Source organism: Sebastes umbrosus, chromosome 23 (genome assembly GCF_015220745.1).
Source record: "Sebastes umbrosus isolate fSebUmb1 chromosome 23, fSebUmb1.pri, whole genome shotgun sequence".
Taxonomy (NCBI): Eukaryota; Metazoa; Chordata; class Actinopteri; order Perciformes; family Sebastidae; genus Sebastes; species Sebastes umbrosus.
The window spans coordinates 18679942-18701811 of NC_051291.1; the positions used below are offsets into that span (position 1 = coordinate 18679942).

General features: G+C 44.6%; 1 protein-coding gene across 9 annotated transcripts in view; it reads right to left on the reverse strand.

Annotated features, from left to right (window-relative positions):
- The window catches only part of foxp2 (forkhead box P2), a 123789-nt gene that overhangs the window by 16284 nt on the left and 85635 nt on the right, over positions 1 to 21870 (reverse strand). For 7 of the 9 annotated variants that reach the window (XM_037760171.1, XM_037760168.1, XM_037760169.1 and 4 more), the window contains 8 exons: positions 20508 to 20645; positions 17896 to 17985; positions 16852 to 16932; positions 15748 to 15928; positions 14215 to 14530; positions 11753 to 11857; positions 3810 to 3897; positions 2045 to 2128 (listed from right to left, as the gene is read on the reverse strand). In XM_037760171.1, the coding sequence (XP_037616099.1) occupies positions 2045 to 2128; positions 3810 to 3897; positions 11753 to 11857; positions 14215 to 14530; positions 15748 to 15928; positions 16852 to 16932; positions 17896 to 17985; positions 20508 to 20645 (1083 nt within the window). The remainder of the gene's footprint in view (positions 1 to 2044; positions 2129 to 3809; positions 3898 to 11752; positions 11858 to 14214; positions 14531 to 15747; positions 15929 to 16851; positions 16933 to 17895; positions 17986 to 20507; positions 20646 to 21870) is intronic. The other 2 variants (XM_037760173.1, XM_037760172.1) reach the window with 1 other exon arrangement.

Here is a 21870-nt window from a genome sequence, read left to right on the forward strand (position 1 = left end):
TTTTTCAGATGATAATTATATGCCCACTTAGCTGTAATGAGCTGCTACAGTGATGGGCTGGGACAAGGGCTGGCTGCATATACAGTACAGGCCTCGGCTGAGTACAGTTAGAGGGTTATGGAAAGTCTATACATCTACATATCAATCTGATTGATTATACACATATCTACCTAAAACCATTACTAAAGCTTTGGCATTGTTTTTAGCAAACTATTAATAATGTTTATTCCCTGTGTCCTGCTACATGCACTAAACCAGACACTAAACTGTGAAACACCTACAGCATTTTTCCTCAAACACTCACATACCGTATGGCTCAAAATATGCAAACTAAATTCAAAATAAACGCCTTCGTGTGTGCGTACGGGCATGTATATTTATAATGTTAAAACATAATTTCCTGTTCCTTTTTGCCGCCTCTTCACCTACGAGACACGGCAACAAGCGTGACATGTTTGCAGGCATGCAATCCCATTTTTTTTTTGCAAAATAGAATTGATTACAGTCAAACGGGTGGAGGAGTGAGCACTTTGTCGCCACTCGCTCATCTGAATACACACTCAAGGTTGAGAGAGAGAAAGAGATAGAAAGAGAGAGAGAGAGAGAGATCTTATTATTCAGAACTTGCAGCCTTGCTAACTTTGATTCTCATCCATCCATGGCATGGCCAAAAGGTAGCATTTAATGAAGTGCGATTCAGAGAATAAATGGGGTCATATTGGAGACAGTGCACCGGTGTCTTGTATTCGTCTGGCACTGGTTCTTCGTGGGTTTGACTAATGAAAAAATAGGACTTATTTTCCAGCCCTGATGGGCTAACACAGACTACTCATATTTATCAAATGTCTCGGCTGTTTCTACTGGCTGTAAATCCATGCTGCCATTTCAAATCCACCAACCATCTCTCTTTTGTTATGTCACTTTTGGTACACACAATCTTCATCTTACCTCCCCTTAAAAAAACAGGGGGAGCCTTAAAACTGAGGACTTAACTGTTCGTTTAAGAATTCTGTCTGAATTGCCCCCACCATCAAATGCAATTAGCTGCTCTTTCATGTGTGCTTTATGTAATGCAATACTTCATTAGCATCATTCATTCATATTCAGGCGTGGATTATAGGCTGCAAATTCTTTATTGGACGAGATGGAACCAAGCTGCTGGAGTTTTGAAGATTAAAAAAAAAAAAGCTACAGAGAGAGAGAGAGAGAGAGAGAGAGAGAGAGAGAGAGAGAGATTGAATAATAAAAAGGGAGTTTGATTCCTGATGGAATTATGGGATAATTATGCTATCTTGTGATTATCTACATTCTGTGATGAGAGGTGATGAGGAAAATTATTCTATTGAAAGTAGGCACTTACTAAGCAGCAGAAACACGCTAACAATGTTTTGCTCTCAAATATTTCAAAACGTCTAAAAACGGGAGAGAAATAATGTTTGCAAAAATGTATCATCTTAATATTAAATTCAAATACTGGCTGGGGGAGAAATGCATTTGTAATCATTCCATCTAAAAGTAAAAGGCAAAGAGAGAAAAAAATAAATAAATCATTTTCCCTTCTTGTATGACCCACAATTTTGGATTTCTGGAACCAATTTCAGCAGCACTGCGGGTATTTACGTCAACATCACATCATCTTCTACCACTCAGCTGTAATTTTCAGGTGTTTGTTGTTAAAATGACATATCTTCTCCGCTCTCATTCCACTTCTGAGTGCTGCTGCAGCCACCGAGCCAAACAGTCATCAGCAGCCAACAGGTTGTTTTGGCTATTATATCTATCACAAAGAAATGACCCTGCATTTTAGCCAAGGACTCCGCCGCTCTGCCATCTAATACACCTCGCAAACTCTATTGTCCCCTCTCGTGGCGCACAATACCTGATAAGAAGCAAGATATAACTCGGTGTTACAAAAATCCCATTCTCCCCCCCTTTCATCTTCTGTCACTCACTCGGCACAACTGCTATGTGCTTAAACTGGTCATTTTCTGTGTGCGTTTGCAGCCTGAGGCTGTTTACGGCGGGCAGAGCAATATGCACTCACTGGTTTGGGAGATGACTTGGGTTCCGAGGGCCGCATGTGCAAGTGGGCCATCATCGCCTGAAGACGCTCACGTTCTTTAGAAAGCTGTTAAGAGAAGAAGAAGAAGAAGAGAGTATATTAGAGTGGATTAAAGGAGAGGAAAAAAGGATGAAAATAAAGAATATGAGACATGAGATTGGAGTGAGAAGACAGAAAGAAAGAAGAGGTTTCATATACACCAAGCAGTTCTTCTGGTGATGTAAGGAGAATAAGAGAGGCTTGGGGGGTGGGGGGAGAGGGGGCACACAGGTCAGGCTAAACAAATAGCATTTCATCTTTTTGTCAATAGCAAAAATTTAGGTCAGCGAGACTCTGACAGTAACAAGCTAGTCGGGCCATAAATTAGGTGGTCCTGAGTGTCTGCTCAAAGTCCTGTGGACACTGTTAGGGGGATGGAGCGCAGCCAGCAGCTGCCGAGAGGTGAAGGGGTCTTCCAAACAGGGTGCCAGGCGGCCCCGCCTCCCCGGTCCAGTTAGTGGCCCCGGCCATCGCCTATCATCAATCTAATTCACAGGGAGTGACAGGGACTGGACCGTGTGAAAGGACCCCCACACACCCTTAATATACACACAGAAACACACAGGGAAACAGACAAGCAAGTAGGCGTACACACACTAACACACACGCAGAGGTGCACACATACACAGAGCTGGGCCTCATTACTAGTGGCGGCTCTCTTGGAAAAAAAAGAGAGGAAGAGAGGGATGGTGGGAGTAAGGAATGAAAGAAAAAAGGGGGGAAAGAGGAGACAGGACAGACAACACAAGTGCACTGTAATTGGTCACACTGTACAGCTTCAATAGCTTTTGTGTTTCAATGAAAAACAAAAAAATGAAATAACATAAATCCTTTTTTCTTTTTTTTTTACAAGCCAACAGAATTTATTTACTTTTAAGACCAGATGCCTAACAATTAAATACAAACTGTTTATCAGAGCAGAAAATAAGTATGTGCGGGAGGAAATGCTTGGTTGCAAGCAGGCCTTAGGACTCTGGCAGAGAGCAAGTCTTTATAATGTACACCCTTTTGCATCATATTCCTAATATTTAGTAGTAGTAGAGTATTTATATCTGACCCAAAATATGCTGCCGTGCACAGCGTGCTGGCCTGGTTTCAACTGGCAGACTGACTATTTCCAGCTGGCACTTTCTTTCTAGTTTAAAAACATACGTATCTTATTTGTTTCTAAAGGAAGAGGAGCGCTTGTCGGCAGTGCTGAGTAATAATGTCGCTCAATCAGCGCTCTCATTATCTAGCCAGCATGACTTCTTAATAAGGTCACGCTCCACCTACTGAAAATAGTTCCCTCCTTTTGAGCTTTCTTCAGGTGCAAAGTGCAGTTAATTAACACAGCAGACCGGGAGAGATGCGCTCGTTATTAATTGGAAAGAAGAAGAGAGGAGAAAAAAAAAAGGAAAGCAGAGGAAAATAAAGCGCACGCTTAATTCAATTAAAACAGCCATAATGGCTTTCGTTGTAAGGCCCGAGGATTCCTTTGTTTAGTGGCTTTGTTGAATTCAGCAGGTCCTGCTTGTCTGGAAGTATTAAGCAGACCACAGTGTGGCCTTTTTCTCTCACTCACGTAACTTTGCAAAAATTTTGTTTTGACTGGATGATAAGTGACTTAAATGAGTTCGCTATAGGAGAATGTGACAATGGTAAAAATGTAACAATACATATAGCTTTGTTCCAACTCTTGCTCTTTATTACTTGACAGGAAACTTACTTGTATTTCCAGCTGCTGTACGACTTGCATTTGGACTCTACACTGGGCTGTGCTCCGGTCATCGAGGGCGTGTTCACTGTTTAGGTGCCTGGAGACAGAGAGAGAGAGAGAGAGAGAGAGAAAGATGTTACACACCAACATTAAAGGGGACCTACTGTATCATGCTCATTTTCAGGTGCATTATTGTATTTTAGGTTTCTAGTAGAATGTGTTTATATACTTTAATGTTCAAAAAACGCTTTACTTTTCTCATACCAGCTGTGCTGTAGCACCTCCTTTCACCCTCTGTCTGAAACGCTCTGTTTGATCTCCTGCCCCGCCTCCCAAAAAGCCCAGCCTGCTTTGATTGGTCAGCAGGCCCACTCTGTTGTGATTGGTCAACCCGAACCAAACTCTTCTGACTCAGCACCAGCTACGCTCTAACTAGCTTTGTTTGAGGACGTGCCAAACTAGCCATTATGCAAATATATTACTTAGTGACATCACCACGTTATGTAAAAGAAAAGGCGGGACTTAAATCGAGACGTTTCAGGCGTGGATATATAAAAATAACTGGATACAGCTTTTGTTGTTGCTCAGTGGCTCATGCCGAGTGATAAAGTACCCGGATCATCCGGCACATCTTTCGCGCCCCTTGGGTCCATAGACCAGGTGCAGTAGTGATTTCTTTAACTCCGCCTCGCAGCCCTCGCTCCAGCCTCGGTCTGGGGTTCATTCACATGAACATAGGAAGGGAAATAACTCTGGATTTGGCTATTAGTGAATTTTACTTTAAGGACCTAATGATTTAAATAAGGGCTATTCAAGTGTTCGTACTGGGAAGTTGATTTACCTCCCAATGTAAGTCTATAGGAAAAAGTATTTTTGGGCCCAATGGCATCACTTGACGGACGCAGAAGTTGTAGTACCCCCGTTTGGCCACTACGAAAATTTGCTTCACAGCCTGGCGCTCTTCCTGGGGGCTTGGTTTCAGGCACTTCAGGAGCAGTGTTTCTGTAGGAGAGAGTAACTCCCTTTGGCGTGTACTTTGGGCTTTGTAACTTTGCAAACCTTTTACATGCATAAAACTATATAACACACTAAAGAAAAGGGGATAAGCACAAAAGTATAATAGGTCTCCTTTAAAATCTATCAAACATGTCAAAGCTAGCAGAAGAGAGAGCTATTCATGTCCACCATTATCAAAAATTGTGGAGGATAATAATTACAGTATCAACTTCACCACTGTTTTTTGTTTTAATGATAATATTTCTATACTGGGGCAATCATCTATAGGATACTGTTAGGAAACCATTGTTCCACTGTGAAATGAGGTAATTAGAAGTAACATGACGGTGTGTGTGGTGCCATGTTTAACATGACAATGGGCCTGCGCCAGTTTAGATGGCTAACTTCAGCGTCGCCACCCCGAGCGCTGCTTTCTACAGAGAATAAAAGATGCCAGCCCAGCAGAACGGCTTTGTCTCCTTCGTTTACCGAAAACAATACACACAATTTAACACCGGCAATATTTGACACACAAAAGCGACTGAAGGTGCATTATCCAGCAGCAGCAGCAGCAGCAGCAGCGGCGGCAGCGGCAGACATATTAAATGTATCTGGTTGTGTTCGCCTCATTAGAAGAAAAAAGGCAGCCAGACAGCCATAACAGTCAATGAGGGTTTTTTGTCTTGATTGGATTTCGTCTGTGGGACACAAAAGGAGCCCCACCATTAAGATAGACCTTTATTCCTGGTAAAGCACACATATGCACGCACACATACGCACAAATATGGGGCGAAAAGGGGTTTCTAAAGTGTTGTGATGCTGGGTAATGAGCCTCTATCTAAATGATCATTGGTGACAAACTCACAAAGCAAGCTTTGAGGAGGCATGCTTATGAAATGCCAGAGCTGCCACTTTATCTCCAGTAATTATAGGTTAGCTTGCAGACCCTTCAATGATCATTTACAGCGCTGCCTCCAGTGCATTAGAGGGAGTACAAAATCTCTCTCTCTCTCTGGCTTTATCTAAGAACACACACACACACACACACACACACACACTCGCTTACATTATCATGAACTCACATAAACACTGATTGGCACACACACACTCCCACCACATATTCCCCCTCACTTCTTGTTTATCTACAAACGTGCAAAACAAGAACTCATCGAGCCGGATTCTCCCGGCCTGCCAATCAAAAGCTGAATAGAACATTTGTAATCACAATAGCTCTGTACCTTTCAATTACGCCGCGCACATTTTTTAAAACCATTCCATCCAGACTTTTTGTAGGTCTAATGCTCAGAAATGTTTCATTATAAATCAGGAATGAGGTAGCATTAAGAAAAGAGGGAGGGAGGGGTGGGTGGGAGTGGGATGGATGAGGGATAGCGGCGGAGAGAGAGAGAGAGGGGAGGGACGAACTGGTTGGATTTCTCCAGCCCTGTGCCTAATTGCTGTTTCAGAATGCGCATGCAAAAAAAGGGGGCATTACATTAATCATTTAATCACGTCCCTCGCAGGATGAGGGAACTAATGTTGCAAATACCCTTTTCATTTCACTGCCCATAATGCTATCTTATGCACTTGATGTATGGCGTGTGTCATGAATTACAGCTGCTTCAAAAGCACAGAGCGGGCTGCTCGCTGTCCCTGAAGATACCTCATTACAATAAAAAAAAAAAAAGAGGAGGGGGGGTGAAAAAATCTTTATTAAGTTTGCCTCTCATCTACAAGCAGCTTGTTTTTCTTAGATTTTTGTCAATGTGTGTGTGTGATTGTGGGAAAGGCCTCTCTTCCAAACGCTCGCACCTTCCACCGCTGGCCAGTTAGCGAGGCGATTACAGGCAGATTACTACATGCGTTTATGAAATATTCAAATGGCAGCATGTCCTACTGTGCATTAATAATGCCACACAAAGACAAAAGAGGAGGAGGAAGAGGGGGGGGATGACACACAGACGGGCAGACAGAAAACAATAATGAAAGAACACCTTATTTACTGAGATGTGGGTGGAATGGTACTTTGAGTTTGTCTCCTCTTCGTCTCTAATTACATAAAATCCCTTTAACTCTCGTCTCTTATTTCATCTCCCTCCGTCCCTTCTCTCTTGTGTGATTTGTTTCTGATCCTTTGCTGCCTTTTTTGTTTGCCTGTAATTTATAAACAAATCGAAATAATGTGTAGGTTGAAAAATGAACTAAATGAAGAAAAAGAGGAGTTATCTTAACTGTAGCATCCTTTTTAAGAGGTATAGGTGGAGGATATACACGTCTTCGCCCGTCAGGCCTGGCTGCCTCCTGTTTATGTTTACTGTTCGTGCCTCAGTTTAGAGGAACATTGATTTCTGCCTTGAAGAGGGAATTACTCGTGTGATGAAGAGACCATGTGTGAACAGGGGAGGAAAGGATGGAGGATGGAAGATGGAGATGGAGATGGAGAGATGTAGCAAAGAGAGCAAATAAAGAGACAAAGAGAGTGATAAATAGAAGGAGAGGGGGGTGAGGAGGGGGAGGGAAAGGTGAGACTGATTTATTTTTTATTGGATGCTGCAGTTTCTTCTCCTCTCTTAAGAGAAGGGAACAAAACATCTCAAAGGTTTTCCCCCCACAGCTGTGTGTATGAATATGTATAGGCCATCAACGTCCACTAAGGGCCCAATAATAAATCTACTCAGGCCAACGTATATGGATGGTACACTTGTGCTAATTGTCTGTGTGTATTATCAGGGGTTTGCGAAAGGCCCAGCAGAGAACGGCGAGTTAGGCCCCCAAACTGTCTGCTGGACACGTGGCACACACAGTCAATGTATACACACACACACACACAAAGAGAAGACGCGCTGTACACCTACTGGAATGCATAAACAAGCGCATATACACACACTCACACACACACACACACACACACTCTCCCCATGGTGGTGGTGCATAAGTAATGCCCTCCGTTTTAAAGGTCTTGTCACAGTGCGGCAGACATGTGGAGGGGTAGAGTAGAGGGGAGCTCAGCTATCCAGGGGCCAGGGGCCTGCCTGCCTGCCTCCACAGTGGATATGTGTGTGTGTGTGTGTGTGTACATTACATAGAGACGAAGAAGAAGACACTCGGCTACTGCCTTGTGGGTTTAATTAGCAGCGGGTTACAGACACCGACGTTCACGTTAGCGGCTGAGCTTGCCATTTTAACATGGAGCCTGCCTTCCTGCCAGTAATAAGGAGAGCAGATGGGTGACAAGAGAGTGGAAGAGTTAAGCGTGTGTGTGTGGGAGCAATTATCTGTTTATGTGTAGATAAGACTGGATCTTATTGAGGTGGGAGGATGTATTGATATACAAGGTGAAAAGGCAAAAAAAGAGGGGGGACAAAACGGTGTATATACTGGAGAAGAAACATGGAACTAGATGTGATAATCACGTTTTTTTTGTTTGTTTAGAAGCACGAAATCAAGTATAGTGATCTATACAACAACTGCATTAACCCCTTAAAATTATGAGGGGCCATTATTCTGTCTTTCGGAGGTTATTGCGGGCTGAGTTTTCAAGCTAAAGGGGAGATACTGGTATCATATGAAACTAGAAAAACCTAAGGAATCTACTGATACCAACCATGTCATGCCACGGAAGATCGCTAAATAACGCAACACGCTAAGTTTTGGTGAGGAAAAACTGGCATGGCAGTTTTCAAAAGGGTCCATTGACCTCTGACCTCAAGATATGTGAATGAAAATGGGTTCTATAGGTACCCACGAGTCTCTCCTTTACAGACATGCCCACTTTATGATAATCACATGCAGTTTTTTGGAATGCAGTATAAATGTGTTATTTTCGCCTATTCTAAAATGATGTGTTTGAATATTTCTGCATACTGGGGTCCCTAAATAGTCTTGAATTACATAAATTGGGTATCACTGTAAAGCTGAGACTCTTGTGGATCCAATGAGCCCAATTGTATTCATGTGTGATGATGTTAGTCCCCATAGTAACCATTTCATATAGTGAGACCATCACATACACCTCACCGTATAAAAAGACCTGTGGTGACCTCTAGGATAATCACAGCCTCATGAAACTTTACAACCACAAACTAGAGACCTAGAGCATTCAGAGGATGGATGGCTTTGACAATAAGGGGGTTTCTGAGCAGTTTCCAGAACAGAAGTGCTCGCTATTCAATCGCCGAAAAATGCAATTCTTGCAGAAATCTCCAAGTGCCCAAAATGTTTGATACCAAATCACAGCATGGCTTTATCTATGGTGTTCCTCAAGGTCTTGGTGTCTTAATGTGGTGTTTTGGAGGGATTATTGATCATTTTTATCAATTCTCAATTTAATCTTCAGGTTCCCAGCTTTCAGATGTTGTACACCACTTCTATGTGACATCTACTGTTGACTTTTTTTCTACCCCTGAACATCCCTGTCTCCCTACGCCTCTAAAAAAAGAGGGTGGAGTGGAGAAGGGTTAAGTAAGAAGGAGGTGTTATACAGGCATGGCTTTATACAGCTATGCAAATGATATATATGAAGTGGCTAAATGTTCAAGCATTGATTGCATTTTCTTTTTTTTTATGTCTACCATAAAGGCACAAAAATAGCTCCAGCATAATATGCACTAATAGCATTAATGTTTCACCCTCCTTTTACTCATGTAACTAACACAAACACACGCTCACACACCCCTGACACCCACCACTCAAGAAACATTCCCGAGCAATATCACTTCATTTTGAACTTCAGAGAGCTAATTCAGGGTGCCAGCCACCTCGCGGCTACCTTTTCCAGGTGAGAACACATAAAAGCGCACTGAAGAGCTATTAAATGCTGATCTTGACAAGTTTCTTCATGCAACAAAACAACAGATGACTAAACGTGTCACCGCCGCTGAGCCGAGCTCCTACAGCGAGCTACGAGACGCCAGCTTGACTTGGGTACCCCCCCTCTCCCCCTGCCTCCGCCTCCACCTCCTCGCACACGTAACCCACTCCCAACTACCAACATCTAAACTGTCATCTAAATCTGACACCCGCTTTATGTAACCCCGTTTAAACCGTGCCTGTGTGTGCGTGTGCGCATCGCGTGTGTGTGTGTGTAGCCGACTGGCATCTCCGGAAAACATAAAAGGACTCCCTCTGACACCGACAATCACTGCTCCGAGGCACGCCAACGAGCAGCCATCTTTGTTCTGATGACGAGTGTGCCTTCTTTGTTGGTTGCCTGTTTTCATGTGCTGGCTGGGTTACAGTACAGAGCCAGCCTCTGACTTGCAGGGATGTGTGTGTGTGTGTGTGAGAGGGGGGGGGAGCTGAACCAAGACACTGTTCTGTTTTGTAGCAAGCCAGTGTTCTTACAAAAGCCGTCTGCCAACCTGTGCTCTCGCTTTAAAGTTTGAAATCTACCTGTCTTGTCTTTCTCGCTCTCTCAGTTTGTCTTTACAACCGTGCATTCTTTTGCATCGGCTTACCAGCTTACCAGGCACATCGCTTTATACAGTGCATCGCCTAAATAACCGAGCTAAGCTACCTAGACGCGGTATCCACAGAGCACACAGACTTTGGTTTCTGTTTGTGAACAGAGTGTACAGTGCGGAGGGGATAGACTGATGTCTTCTTTAAGTAAGTGTGCCGAGGTGATAGGACAAGATATCAGAAAACCTGCTAATCTGATACGAGCTTGCCGTCTCACACACACGTTTGTTCCCAAGCTGCAAGGCAAACTCTTCCACCTGGACACACGGTAGTCCGGCATCGCACGCAGCAAGCTGGCTTTCCATAAGCACGGCTTCTAAAGTGATGCCTATGGATGTTCGCTGGAGAAAAATTGACATTGACATGTGTGTGGCACATTTTCCACAGGGGATAAGCAAACACACTCGTCAGTCGGAATATATATTCACCTCTGATTCATTTAAAATCCATCGCTGTCAATTGTGCTTCCTTGGAGTGCATTGTATGTGTTGATAGAGTGTGAAAATGCAGCTTAATGTCATGTCTGGTAAACACAGCTTTTATTAGAGTCATTTCTTTTTTCGCAGATGCACCTTTTTAGCTTTAATTCACAAGCTGCTGTAGAATTAGCAAAAAGCCTGACCTAAATCCTGCAGCAGCTCCCCCATGGGTGGACTACTTTCTTGTATCAGTACATTTTTTTTGGAGCTTTCTGCAACTTATTACAGTCACTACTGTAGAGAAATGCATAATTTGGAAAATACGCCTGAACAATGTCCTGATTTCAATAGTTTATGCGAATTCACATGGACATTTACAGCCCGTGAAAAACACTCGCCAGATCGTTATTTCACAGTTAATTACAAATCTAATTAGAATATTCAAATTAAAGCTTTCCCCTTTCTTTTCTTCTCTGTGTGAGAGCAGGGAGCCAGGGAAAGAGTGATAGTGGGAGAGAGAAGGGAGAGAGACTCTCAGTGAGTGGCAATGTGATAACCTGTAATCGGCAGTGCTGCAAACACCTTCTTCCTTTGATGTCCCCCCACTAACATCCTGGCAACAAAGCCGGCCAATTACAAATGAGCTAATTAACTAAATTGTTGATGGAGCATGAAGAGTTAATTCGCTCTGGCGCCTGCACCATGACAACAGTGAATGGGTGCCTTTGTTGTGGAGGTAAGTGTGCGGCCGTGCGAGTTGCCATTAGCTTTTTGACGCTTTCTCACAAACCTATCAGGCCCTTCCACGCCAGGAAGGAGATTTGTTATGGATCAGAGTTGGTTTGAATCCTGCACTGCCGGAGCTGAACCCTGTCAGCTGGCTGTCTGGAAGGTCAAAACGCGCTCTTTGAGAGGCGCTGATGTTTTCTTTGTTGGGCCCCTCTGTACCCTCAGAAAAGGAGGTGCTGTGGTATTGTGTATTTCACAATAAAATGGATATTCGCTTCTTGTACAGACACACAGAATCCAACATGGTGAGCAGGGTAGAACATCTATGTCACTGCAGCGTGTTCTTACTTCAAAAACTGTCCGAATTCGTCGCAGATGTTCTCGCAGCCGGGCCACTTGCACACGCCGTGACCGTACAGGGGGTGGGTTCCTCCACTTTCTTCATGTAGTGAACTGAAGAGTGGAAAAAGAGGAGAAGAAAAGGTAAGAAGGGGAGGCAAGCATGGAGTTCATCACAGAGTCTGCAAAGGCTTGAGGAAGGTTTGTGCATGTCGGGTTACAAAACAGGTCAGTTCAGTTGAATTGTTCAATAACCAAGGCCAGAAAGTAGAGCCAGGGTGAAAGAGAAACATACAAATTAAGGCTGTCAATCAATTAAAATATTTAATTGTGACTAATCGCACATTTTTTATCTGTTCTAAATATACCTTAAAGGGAGATTTGTGAAGTATTTAACACTCTTATCAACATGGGAGTGGGCAAATATGCTTGATTTATGCAAATGTATGAATATATTTATTATTGGAAATCAACTAACAACACAAAACAATGACAAATATTGTCAGAAACCCTCACAGCTCAGTGTGTCAGTGTGCTGACTTGCCCAAAACTGTATGTGATTATCATAAAGTGAGCATGTCTGTAAAGGGGAGACTCGTGGGTACCCATAGAACCCATTTTCATTCACATATCTTGAGGTCAGAGGTCAAGGGACCCCTTTGAAAATGGCTATGCCAGTTTTTCCTCGCCAAAATTTAGTGCAACTTTGGAGCGTTATTTAGCCTCCTTCGCGACAAGCTAGTATGACATGGTTGGTATGAATGGATTCCTTAGGTTTTCTAGTTTTCCAGAATCTTCACTCTAGCTTTAAAACCGTTTTACTGAACAAATATACTGGCAGAGGCCAATTAAAGCAGGAAACCTTTGAGAAAACTCGAATGTGAGGAAGACTTCATATCTAACTCTTCATCTCCAATCGATCTAAATAATCGCAATCTGCAACTCCATTAACTTTGAGACAGCGTAGAACTAAAGTGTGAGCTAACATCCCCCGATGGAAATCTAGAGTGAGCTGTAGCTCTGTCTCCACCACAGCCCATCTTGTAAAGCCATTATGGGGAGGAGGGGTGGACGCTTTCAAGTAAACATTAAAAATCCAGACAGCCATATAATTTTCATCAGGAGATTAATACTCTGTGTAACTTATGTTCTTTTGAGGACAGTGGGGGCAGGGGGGGGAGGGGGGGTTGCTCTGGCGTTTTTCAAATGGCACCCAAATAAGTTACGACCCTGCCTAGACAGCACATCCTATTAAAGATGACAGTTTAACCTTTAGGCTTGGCACTGGTGTGTGCGTGTGTCTTGTGTGTGAAAATGTGAATGAGGCAGTGTGTGTTTGTCTGCTTATAGGTTATGCCTGCGCGTGTATGTGTGTGGTCGATGACGATGTGCATGTGTGTGGCCCGTGAGTGTATGTGTGTGTGTGTGCTGGCAGAGAGCTCACACTGTGTTTTTACAGAGGGGGCTTTCCCTGCATCGATCCGTGGCATGTTAGTAAGCAGCGCTCCTGACAATACTCCTTGTTCGATCATTATGAGACACCACACACCCCTCGGGACACAGCCAGATAAAACGTCTTTTTTTTCTCCCCTTCTCTTCTCGTTCCCTCCCTACCTCTCTCTTCCTTTCTCTCTGTCTTCCTTCTGAAGGTATCTTTTTCAAGCCTCCTTTTAGTGGTACTGGAGAGATAGCATCTACTTTAAACCAATTACACAGCACTTCCACCTCCAGTGTGAGTCTCTACCGAGCATCCAGACACACACACACACACACACACACACCGCTACCCTAAGTCCTTATTATAATATCGCCCAAGAAAAGCCTTTGAATAATGCATGGGCCAGATAGGCAGATATGTGAACAGTCAGTGTTTTGGTGCTGGGTGCATTTATAAAAGACGCCATCACAAGGATAAACATCCTGGAAACGCCACTCAAGGCATCACGTATTCTGTTTACATGACAAGCAAGCAAAGAAGGTAATTTTCAAAAGAGAGAAAAAAAAAAGAGAGAGAAAGCACTAAATACTTAATGTACAAGGAGGTTACCTTGTCTCGCCTGCCAGAGAGGCTTGTAGTAAGAGCGCCTGCCTGCATGGCTTCCTCTCCCTGCTTTTGATATCTGTGTGCAAGCTAAGTGCGTTCAATGGCGCACGCGTGGCCCCCTGGGAGAACGAGGCTCTTACTTTTGTTTTTTTTTATATATTACCGAGACACTAATAAACTATTGAACAAATAAACAACACATCATGTTTTCCCTCTTGTAACAATGCTGTTATTTTAAACGAGGACAAACACTCTGGATGTTCTGATGTGTTCCTACATCGAATCATGGCACAAAAACAACAACGGGGTGGCAAATGCACCGCCGTAAACTTTTCATCTTCTCTGCCTTTTTTCTCCTCGGAGCTGCATGAAACAAAAAAACAAAAAAAAGGTGGGTGGATGACATTTCAATTATTTCTTTTTTTACCTCTCTCGCTCCCTTTCCCTTTCCCGTTCCCGTTCCCTCTCTCTTCTGTGGTTGAGGGCGGGGGACTGTCCGTTGGCGATGGAATGGTGAGAGATGGGCGGCGATGCTTTGGCGGGATTGGAGGAGGAGGTAGTTGAGGAAGAGTTGTTGGTGGAGAGGTCTAAACCGCCGCCGCCGCCGCCGCCGCCGCCACCCCCGCCGGTGCCGTTGTTGTTGTTGTTGTTGTGTTTGATGCCGTTGTCCTCCATGCCGTGGCTGCCGCCACCTCCGGTCACGTCCTTCCACAACTGCTGGAGCTCTGCGGGGCTCAGGCCGGCTAGAGGAATCAAGAGGGAGAGGGAAAAGAGAAAAGATGGAGAGGGGAAAAGGGGAGAGGAAAGCATAAAGAGGTAGAGGAGGGAGAGGATGAGAGAAAGAAAGAGACTAAATTAGATTAAACATACAGTATTTGGCTGCTCAACTCAATCCAAGTATCTGGTGTGAGACAAAAGCTGAAGCCTAAACTTTATTCAGCAGCCAGAAAAAGTTGTCTAAAGCTGCATGACTCAAGGCCTTGCCCTCAGTGAGACTCCCATACTCCTTCACTGCAGACCTCAATTTGAACTCATACTGTACTGCTCAATAAAACCAAGTGAGTTCTTCTTCTTCTTCTTCTCTGCCCAGTCAGTCCCTCAGTCTCAAAGATTTGTGTGTTTCCAATGTGGAAGAACTGTATAAAACATTGACTACAGTGAAGCGTGTGCATGTTCCACCTGAGATAAACAAGCGTCGTCCAACTGCTTGTTTCCAGCTTGGCAACTAATTAGGCAATATTCACTTACTTTGATTCCCTTTCTAACGTCTCCCTGCCTGTTGTTTTCCTGTCTGCGCCATTTTGGCGGTAAACAACAAACATAGGTGTTTACTTGGCTCAGGAGGAGAAAATGGATCCCTGCTCTTCTCTCTCTCTCTCTCTGTCCTTTTATTCTTCCTCTTCTCAGGCTCTCAGTGAAGGCAGTAAACAACAACAACAACAACAACCGGGGAAAGAAGGAGGGGGCTGTGGGAGCGGAGGGGGAATAGAAACAAAGATGGAAAAAACAACAAACAGAGCAGAAGCTGAGAGAGAAATAAGACAAAGAAATGCACAATCAGACAAGAAGAGAGAGAAAGAGGAAAGAATGGAGGACTAAAACAAAACGATCATGTGGAGAGTTAGGGACAAAGTGGATGGCGGAAGAGCATACCAATGAGGGGAAAGGCAGACATACAGACATACTTAGAGATAACGCAGGGGGGACTCAGGTGCATACCAATGAGAGAAACAAAAACAGGCAGGATGTAGAAAGACAGAAGAGAGGAGTGGGACAGACAGGAGTGTGAGATGTGAGATGGAGATCTGACAGGGACAAAAGCAGACACTTAACACCTGCAGGCAACACACACACACAGGAAGCATGTGACCACCACTGTTGCGAGTCACGTGCTCCAGATTACCACGACTACATTCCCCTTCTCCCCTCCCACTGCCGTCTCCTCCTCCTTTCCTCTTACCTTGCTGGGGCAGGGTCTGTCCGGGCAGGGCGGCTTGGCCGGGCGCGGGCCCGGGCAGCGAGAGCAGGCCCTGCCGCTGCATGTTGAGCAGGTGCTGCTGCTGCTGGAGCTGCTGCATCTGCAGGAGCTGCTGCTGGAAGACGAGCTGCTGGGCGGCCAGCTGCTGCTGCTGCTGCTGTTGCTATAGAGAGGAGGAGGAAAGAGAGGAGCAAAGAGAGGAGCGGAGAGGAGAGGAGAGAGGAGGGAGGGAAAATTACAGACGAATTAACAACTGAGAGAGTGGGAGAGAAGACGGAGCGGTGTTTGTGCTGTGTGTGTGTGTGTGTGTGTGGAGAGTCTGCACTCACTCGCCTCTACCGTGACCTTAGCTATACCTCTCTGCCGTCTCTCTGCACGCTCTCCCTTCTCTGTCTGTGCTCACTTAGTCCTGCTTTTTTTTTTGGGCTGTACCACAGTGTTGTTGCCTTCTCCTTTTGTTTGTGTGTGTGTGTCTGCGAGCACATACACACACACATAAACAGACACAAAGCTGTGCTGATACACCAGCTCTCAAGCCCGTCAGTGTACGTGGCTCGTGATTGTGTATGATACTAAGCCTCTGGTATAATCCCCTCATCCCCACAACCCCCTCCACCACCCCTGATAGTTAATTGTCTCGCCTTCACTGATGGTCTGTTACAGCTTATGTGGCCAGAGGGAGCTGGCAGAATGAGAGATTTACAGCATCACGTGCGTGCGGATGCATAGACACAAGCGCAAACACGCACATGTGCACACAACGCCTACAAAACCCCCCCCCCACCTCCCCGCACGCTTTCCGCTCTCCTCGCTGCCTCACAGTTGTTTATCACTGGGCCAGACAGGCAATTGCATAAGCCCTGTGCAAAACAACAACAAAAACAACAACAACAAAATAGAAAACTCAGTCGCCGCAGCCAAACAAGTCAGAGAAGGAGCGAATTTTTAGAGACAAAAAGCTTTGAATCTAAAAAAACCTCAGGTAATAATTGGCTATAAGTGCACGTGATTAGATGTGATGGAATATAGTCAGACTTTTTTTAGTTTATAATGCAAAAGAGATGATGCACGTAGGTGATGTTTTACCTGTGATTTCCTCTCCTCTCCATATACACGTGTATGTGCATATACCATTACGTGTTTCTGTGTGTTTGTATCATGGTGGACCTGGAAAAGTATGGAGGTGGAGACAAGGGGGAAGGGGAGGGGGGGGGAGTAAAACTTGTGATGCGCTCACTGGAAAACAGGCTGCATAATGGAGTGATGGAAGAAGGTAGTTTGTCCCCCCCCACACCCGCCGCCCTCCCCACCCTGCCTCAAGAGAAATAAGGGAGCAATTTCTATTCCATATTTGATGGCGGGGCCCCTGAAAAACTCTATTCACAAATCCAAACAGAAACAAAGCCGCCGGGAGGTCAGTTGCGGCTTCCTGTAGGGGCGGCATAATGGGCTGCTTGAGGAGACACTGAGAGGTGCAACACACAGTGAGAGAGAGAGAGAGAGAGAGAGAAGGCGAGTGTGTGTTTATGTGATAGCCTTTTTTTTTCTGATCAATTTAACTGCTTCCGCACGTACGGTTGTATCGCCTGGATGTGGCCCCTGGACGGCTACACAAACGTGGCTAAGGTTGTCATGCTCATCTCTTCTTCTCTGATAGCCAAAGAGAGAACGAGACTCTGTCTGTCGACCGGCTGCCTGTCACTGTGATTTATGAGCGTCGCGCGCTGTAACTTTTGGCGGGCAGCGCGTGTGTTTTGTGCGTGTTTTTGTACGCCCACAGAAGCAGTTCATTAACGAGTTGGACCGAGGACCCTTTGTCTCTGGTCTCCTCTCTATGAATCAGTGAGCGTGTGAGTATGTGTGTGTGTGTGTTTGAACGTCACTTGGAACAGTTCATTAGTGGTGTGTGTTTTGGGGATTCGTCTAATCACTAATAACAAATTAACCAGTTGATTTTGTTCAATTACAACATCTGAAGTGAATACACAAAAGAAAATGTGTGCTCTTGGTTGACAAAATGACGATGGATTTACAGATTTTTCAGTATTGATAATCAAATATTCCCATATTTCTACTTATCTAAGAGTTTTTTGGTCTCCTTTTTTAAGCATTGATTGTGTAGAAACTTACCTCTTTAGCCTGCTTGCCAGGGTGCTGCTGCTGGAGAAGCTGCAGATGAAGCTGCTCCTGTTGTTTCTTATAAAACTCCTGCAGGTGTTGCTGCACAAACACAACGAAAGAGAAAGAGAATGAGTAAATGCATATGTGTCCAAGTACACATCTCTAAATAGTCTCATATACAGTATAACCTTAAATAATGCTGCAGTATTCATAAGTCATAAAGCAGGGTTTAAATGATATAACTCAGACTTTTATGCCATTTTTGGGACGTATAACTTATTCTAATTGATTTACTTGCAAAGAACCTCAAAGTAGACATTTTCTCTTAAGCCTGCACTACTTTAGCTCCAGCTGGACTTCACATGTAGGTTTATGCAGAAACGGTTTCGCATTATAAATAACATTTTCTACTGCTTTTGGCATTTGTATCCTAGCTGTCTTTCACAGTTCTCTCCATATGGACTTTTAATAGTCCCGCAGTTCTGTAGGGGGCAACAATTCATCATGTTAACTACGCATTTGGCTGCCAGGGTGCACTGGCTTCCTTTGGAGTGGCTGAAATAAACAGAATAAAACCCTCTCAGGAGCAGGTCCGCTACATTGAACTGATTCCTTTAACACACGTACTGTGACAGCTATTTAGATAATGATTTCAGTTTTTATTTCGTATAATCTTCAGATGGGCTTTTTTGGACTGAAAGAGAAGCCAGTGGAACGCATGGTCCAGTTCTCTGCTAACTGCCGTAGAAATATCCACATGGTTTCACGGACAGGAATATTAAGCCCTTGGAGCATGTTTCTTGCTGTAGTCACTTAATCAACATAAATCAACAGTAGAACTTCACTTTATGCTGCTGACTGAGGACAGGTTTTGACCCTGTGATTTAAAATTATGGGTGCTTAATGTTCTGTATGACGGATTCCATTCAAAATGACTCAAAGCTTTGCTATGTTAAGATTGACCAGTGGTGGACTCAGGCTGTCTGAGGGCCAGGGGCGAAAAAAATAAAAAGGGCACCAGCTGCACGCGGTGGGGCACCAGTGGAAGGGCACTTCATCACGTTTTCTTTATTGGAAGGGCACCCTAGAGGGCACTTCATCATGTTTTCTCCATTGGAAGGACACCCTAGAGGGCACACCATTGCATTTTCTCCAATGTAAGGACACCCTAGAGGGCACTTCGACGCGTTTTCTCCAATGGAAGATCAACCTAAAGGGCACTTCAACGTGATTTCTCCAATGGAAGGACACCCTAGAGGGCACTTCATCACGTTTTCTCCATTGGAAGGGCACCCTAGAGAGCACACAATTGCATTTTCTCCAATGGAAGGACACCCTAGAGGGCACTTCAACGCGTTTTCTCCAATGGAAGGACACCCTAGAGGGCACTTCATCATGTTTTCTCCATTGGAAGGACACCCTAGAGGGCACTTCATCACGTTTTCTCCATTGGAAGGGCACCCTAGAGAGCACACAATTGCATTTTCTCCAATGGAAGGACACCCTAGAGGGCACTTCATCATGTTTTCTCAATCGGAAGGACACCCTAGAGGGCACTTCTTCGCATTTTCCCACTGGAAGGACACCCTTGAGGGCACTTCATCATGTTTTCTCCACTGGAAGGACACCCTAGAGGGCACTTCATTGCATTTTCTTCGCTTGAGGGGTACCTTAGACGGCACTGTATCATGTTTTATCTACCATAGGGGCATCCAAGAGGGCACCTCTGCTGCGGTTTGTTCGAACATGACGGGAACAAGGTGGGCGGTCCCCCCTTCGCCCTCCCTAAGTCCACCACTGAGACTGACCATGTAAAAAAATATATGTAAACTAAAACTGTCAAGTGTAAACTTGTAAGTACCTTTAAAGAGGCAGTGCAAAGACATGCCATTGTACTGAAACCAAACCTAGAGTCTGAGCGCTCTTAATGAAGAGGAATAATCAGAATGACTGACACTCTTAATTAAACAATTCTCTCTCCCTTAATCAAATCTACGAATGACAAATGCATTTCAACTCTTGACACGAGACTGCGCCAAGTGTGTGCTTTCTCAAGCTGATTCCAAATATTACATCACCCATCCATCACCTATCATTCAGCTCCTGGTGTTCAACCCAACGGTGCCCTACTCTCTCTCTCTCTCTCTAATCCCTGATGGATGCCTGTCAGGGAATTGAACCGGCGACACACCAGAGATGGTTAATTAGAGGTGACGTGAACAAGTACGTCAATTTCAGATTTCCTCTCGGTAAAGCGTGTCAAGGACACGGGAGCCTGTGGTGAGTTGGCATGAGCGACCGGTGGCTGCGGAGCACAGGAGTGACTCAGGGTTGTGTTTATGTGGATGTTTGCACACACATCAATGCCAAATGAGAGTGTGTTAAAAGACTTAATGAAGTAATAACATGTAATTGTAGGTCTAGATCTAGGTGTAGGGTGTGTATTTTTCTCCCAGGTCAGTTTAAATGACTGTGTGTGTGCCACGTATACGTCTAAGTGTCCGTTTGTGTGCATCTACAGCCTACTGCTGACGGGGCACAGCTTGCATCCGGGTGTGCGTGTGTCTGCATGCGCCAGGGTGTTTGCGCGTTGCATGGAAGTGCGAGAATGTGTACTGTACCTGCTGCAGCATTACAGCCTGCTGCTGTTGGAGCAGGGCCTGGAGCTGCTGGGGGGAGAGCACCTGCTGCTGGAGGATCTGCTGCATCTGTTGCGGCGTGATCACCTGGGGACTCATCATGGCCACTGACACTGGAACCTGGACAGTGGGTGAGAAGGGCAAACAATGAAAGACGTGAAATGGACGGAGGGAGACGTAAAAAAAAAAGGAGGAAGTTGGGAAAATGGAGCATTAGAGACGTGCGTCAGGCCTACTGGAATGGATCTACTGGGAGCATGGTAATTGGAGACTGAGATGTAGGGAGAGCAGGCCTCCCATGGCCGTGACGCTTGGCAGCCTAGAGGAGATGCTGAAGGACAGATGGGTGCTGTGCCTTTGTGTTGCTCATCTTATTTTGCTCTGCCTCCACCCCCGCTGGGAAAAAGTGAGAGATTTAAATAGACGTAGACCTTAATTAGCAGGACCCTTGAACTCCCCCACTTTAGCGCGCCTATCAGCGCTGCTACTGTGAAACAGCGTGAACGCACAACTGTAAAGTTGATTAAAACTACGCTGATGAAGTGGACACATCGGCGTGATGAGGTGGGTCGTGGCTTCACCCTGAGCAGTGTGTTTTACGTCGAGGAGGGATGTATGGCGAAAAGAGACTGATGTTTATGTAGGAGTTTCTTTACTAGATACCTTCTGCAGTGAAGTTTTTTGGAGTTTTTGTATTCTTGCAAAAGCACGGTTGTTTCTTGCTCTCCGACGACATGCCATTTTGAAAAATGTATGTCAGTTTTTAGGAGATAATCATTAAAACACGAGCTGTCAAACTGCAGCAAGGAGAACTTCGCCAAAACAAAACAAAAAGATACATAGCCTGTATTTTTTCCGCCAAATTCTTCTAAGACGGCAGCGCGAGCGACTTCTGAGGCAGCAGGATCAATAGACGGAGGAATGCGTTCCTCTCCGGTCTTTGATTGTGAGCAGCGTGCACACGTTCTAACAGGGGAGTGTGGGCTAACAAGTCATATTATGGAGTTTCGGCTCCTTGTGGCTGCTTAAAAATTTAACAACTTTTGTCGGTGGAAGAGAAAAATAAATTTTGTTGACTTTGCAGTGGTGTTTTTTTTGGAAAATAAAATCAACTCGGGAGTGAATGATTTTAGTATTCAACACACTGGTTCACCAGTTGATTCTCCTTACGTACACACACTTCACTAGACTGATTGGAGTGACTCTTCATTCCCTATATGACCTTTAAAAAGGTAATTCAATCAGCTTCTGGCACAATAATGCACTAATGTACCATTTTTTTGTTGCATCTTGTCAACATAGATGCTTGAAAGACAAGCTTTATGACACAATTAAAACATCAACA